The sequence below is a fragment of the Corvus brachyrhynchos genome, unplaced genomic scaffold, assembly GCF_000691975.1.
Source record: "Corvus brachyrhynchos isolate BGI_N302 unplaced genomic scaffold, ASM69197v1 scaffold395, whole genome shotgun sequence".
NCBI classification, from domain to species: Eukaryota; Metazoa; Chordata; class Aves; order Passeriformes; family Corvidae; genus Corvus; species Corvus brachyrhynchos.
Genome location: NW_008238340.1, coordinates 740,569 through 745,040, shown reverse-complemented (window position 1 = coordinate 745,040; position 4,472 = coordinate 740,569). Strand labels below are relative to the sequence as shown.

Here is a 4,472-nt window from a genome sequence, read left to right as displayed (position 1 = left end):
CGACCCTGCGCCCCCGGCCGGCTCACCGCCGCCCCCTCCGCCCTCAGTTCCGCGATTCTCTGCGAGCGGCTGCCCGCGGGAGGCTAAAGGAAGGGCTGGCTGCCCGTACTCAGTGAAGGGCTGCCCTTGCGCAGGGAAACCTAAGGGAAGTCAGCATTCGTTTTTGTAAAAAGTTCTGCTTTTCTCAGCCCCCCAGTAGGATTTTTTTCCTTTTTTCCTGAGGATTTCCTTAGGACGAGGAGCAGTGGGCATAAACTAAAACGCAAGTTTCACCTCAACATGCGGAAGAACTTCTTTGCATTGAGGGTGGCAGAGCACTGGGACAGTGCCCAGGGAGGGTGTGGAGTTTCCCTCTCTGGTGACATTCCAAGCACACCTGGATGTGTTCCTGCATCACCTGCTCCAGGTGACTCTGCCTTGGCAGGTGATTGCACTGGATGATCTCCAGAGGTCACTCCCAACCCTAGAAATTCTGTCATTTCCATGTCCTCAGTCTGGCTGTTCTGAGTGTGCTGTTCTTCCTTGCTTTCATCAGCAGGGTGTAATGAAGCATCATGTCAGGGAATACACTGTCTCATCCTGTAAATAAAACTCAAGCCGTGCAGACAGCACAAATTGACAGATTGTAGCACACAAACACAGCACAGATTCTGCAAAAGTTAATGCTGGGGAACACCCTTTGGAAGAACATTTTGCTTCATATTCTCTCTCTCTCTTTAAGCTGTACCTTTCAGTACACACAAACCAAGAGTCCAGTTCACTGATCCTTTCTATCTTTCAGAAACCTGGTGTGAGCATTTCCTCTCAACAGTGTATCCTGCCCTCAGTGGGCATAGTGGAGACATTCCAAAATTAAAAGGACTTTGTAGACCTACAATTATTTCAAAATCAGAGCAGCCCTTACTTGCCTCCAGCAGGGTGTCCCCCATCAACTCTGGCCTTGCACTGCTACTTTTGTAGCCATGGAATATTTGCTCAATCTCCTCACTGAGATCTTGATCTCTGCCTGTTTCTCCAGAGTTTTCCTCTATCTCTTCCCTCCAGCTCACTATCTACCTAGCTCGTACTTTTTAGCTAAATAAAGTCATGCTTTGGAGCTTATCAAATGGACACCACAAATATCCTGGCTCTAGTGAACAGCATTTAATCCAAATCATTCCACATCGATTATTTGTATAGTGTGAAAAACGAGGTTCACTCTCCTGTTAGAAATTAAAGAGTTTAATATAAAGACAATAAGAGACACATAAAATAAAGCAAAGGGATAACGGCCGGGTGCCTTGGCGCTCTGCCAAGAGCACACCTGATGCTCGAGGTGAGTCCTTTTTATACCATTTTTACTGTCTGTTCTCTATTCATATTAAAACTTTTCCAGGAGCTGTTCTGCATGGCCGCTCCTTGGTTCCGCCTTTTTAGAGCATGCGTAGTCTTCTGCCTTGTGGTTTTATTTCTTTTGATTCTTGGGGTTGGGCCCGCTAGGTGAGAGTCGATGGTGGATCTCTTAATTCTCCAGACAGTCAGGGCTGATTGCAGCTTTGGCCTCTTTGCCCCCCGGGCAGAGCGGTGATAGCGGCTCTCGGACTCTCCTGGCCGCCCGTTCTCCGGGCAGAGCAGCCTTTGGGCCCTTTTGTTCTCTGGACAAAGTGTTGATTAGCAGCTTCTCGGGCCTCATCCTCTGCTCCCTTGGAGGTTATCTTACTTGCTCACACTTGCTAACATTCTTGCTAAAACGAGAGAAAACTACATCTACACAGCAAAAAGCATTTCTAACATTATATAATATCTACCTTAATACTTTGCGAGAAGCCAATACTATAATATATGTTTATAACATATAGGAATAAATAATTTAGTAATTTAAGATAAGGAATCAATCATACGCCAATTTGAAAAAAACACAGCATGCAGAAAAATTGTAAAGATTGAACTGTCAGGAGTCTCATGAGGAAAAGATATGTGTTAATCTGAAGTTAATGGATATCAGAATTAATGTTTTACACATCAAAAAGTGTCACATCCTTACTGACCAGCACTACCTGAGGTGTGGGAGCCTAAGCAGAGACATTAGTGGGAGAAGCATAATGAGGGAGAGCTCTTTTTACAGGCCTTTTATAAATGCAACAGCCTTGTCCAATCCCCTTTTCCCAGATGGAAATGACAAACCACAATATTCAAATAGGTTTATGATTCCATGGAATCCATCCTCGAGGTGGCACCAGGTCACTCGAACCCCATTGTCCTCCAGCCTCTTCTTGTACAACAAGCCATCGTCCCTCAGCACGTCATACTCGCAGGTCAGGATGAAAGATTCTGGCAGCTGCTGAAGAATTGTGTCTTCAGCCAGCAGCGGGCACAGCATGGGCTCACAGAATCTCTTCACTTTCTCAAAAACTTCAGGCTTGAATTCACAGGGCTTGTGCGGTTTGTAGCCTCTGACCTTAAATTTTTCAGGGATGTTGTCTGGACTCACCCACTTCCTATACTTCAGCCTCAGGTCTGGAGGAATATGAGAGCCCTCCAAGACCTCTTCCAGATTTGATGTGTTCCCTTGTATGTACAGCAAAGCAAAGAAAGCAGCACGTTCCCGGAATAACAGAGGGACTCCCCGATTTTGTTGATAAGATGGCAAATTGAAGTCCAGCGCCTGAAGGCCTGGATAGATCAGGATCTGAGCACGGAGTTTGGGGCCTCGCGCGCCGGGGCCGGGCGCCAAGCACCTGCCAGGTTGCCCCCAGCACTGTCCCCGCAGACAATGACCCGGGCAGGATCCACGCCGTAGTGCTCCAGGTGCTGCAGGAAGTGCTGGGTGGCGTTCAGACAGTCTTCGTATGCAGCGGGGTATTTGTGCTCAGGGGCTAAACGGTACCTGGGACATGGACAGAGACAACAAAATAACAGGAGGAAATGTCATAACTGTAAATACGAAATTTCTACATAACCCCGGTTTTCCCTGTGTTGAAGTAATTTTTCCCTCAGAAAAAAAAAAAAACCAAAAAAAACATAAAGGTATTTTTATCTGCTAAACAGGTATTTGTCCAATGAGTCATCCCAGAGAAGTGAGAGCCATAGGATGAGGCTGCAAGGACTCAAGCTTAGTTGGGATATTCGGAGAGCAGCCCTGATCACAAATTAAGTTATGTAACTTCATTTTTCTTTTCTGGTGTAGACTACATCTGGCTTGTGGATTAAGTAATTTAATCAATCTGCACCTCACCTTTATTTAGGATATTCCATTTTTTTGAATTATTTTTTCTTTATTTAAATAACTGGAACAGTTCTGTTTTTCAGTATTACTAGTATTAAAACTTACTAGCATTTGATTCTTACTGTTAGAAAGCTCCTTGAAGTGCACACGGTAATTACACCTATTTAAATGGATCACTGAATCACCACCTTCCACGTCAGTGTATTAGTCATTTCTCAACACATTGGAACTCTCTTCTGGAAAGCATTCCTTGTTTTTGTGTGGTGCCAGCATAGCTCTGTGTTGGGAGATAGAGGGACCTTACTGTGGCCTGTGTCTGCAGTGTTAGCTGATGGAGCAGGGGGAGAAATTAAAACAGCCCCCTTGAAATTCTGTCTGGACACCCAGGATTCTGGGAAAATCAAAGAAAATGCTGAGTTGGAAGGGACCCATCAGGATCATCGAGTCCAGCTTCTGAACAGGAGCATTCCCACCAGCTGCACATCCCTGCAGTGCTGAGAAGTGACAAGAGGCAAAAAGGCTTTCCCGGGGCAGCCCGGCCGTAACTCACCCCACAGACACCACCGGCGAGCCGCTTTCCTTGGCAATGTACTGGCAGATCCTTTCTGGGAATCTGAAACACATCAGAAGATATTTTGTTGCCCTCAAACGCTCAAGCTCTCCCCGTGCCCCGCTGCCTCCCTTCGCAGTGGATGGGAAAGCCCAGCCGGAGGTCAGCCTTCCAGCTGTCGGAAATGATGTAACTTTCTAATTAATTTTTAATTATTTGTTTCAATCAATCATAACCGGTATATTCATTATAAGCAGTGTGCTAGTCTTAAATCACTTTTAGTCAGCATGTAGCTGTCTTTACACAGACTGGTATTGTTGACTTGATTGGGAAAATCACTGAAACTTTTAAAAGTTTTGCTAAACTAACCCTGATACGCTTCAATGAACAAGGCCTGGGAGGTGATGTGTATTGTTGAAATTGGATACAAGAAGGGCAGAATTTATGGACTACAAGGACATTTTGCAGAAATCAGAATAAAAAGAAGCACCTAACAAAAGACTCAGTGTATGTGTATTGGTAAGTCCCTACCAGAGGAAAACTATACTAAAAAGACTAAAGAGGATAGAATATCAATTTATGAAAGAGAATTAATTAATTTAGAACCAATGGACATTAGTTTCTTTGTTTGCTAAAAGTGTATGAACAGGTGAAAAAGTTTTGTATCAGCGTCTGTGTGGAGGCCGGAATTTTGTCGGCCGCACACAGACCGTGGCC

The 4,472-nt window shown here is 45.0% G+C and overlaps 1 protein-coding gene across 1 annotated transcript; it reads right to left on the bottom strand.

Moving 5' to 3' along the window:
• Positions 1–1,776: 1,776 nt before the first annotated feature.
• LOC103616156 (arylacetamide deacetylase-like 4) lies at positions 1,777–4,335 on the bottom strand. Its single transcript, XM_017735043.1, is given in 3 exon segments — positions 1,777–2,712; positions 2,715–2,866; positions 3,756–4,335. Coding segments are annotated over 3 exon segments (840 nt in total). The 5' UTR covers positions 3,830–4,335; the 3' UTR covers positions 1,777–2,098.
• Between the last annotated feature and the right edge of the window lie 137 nt (positions 4,336–4,472).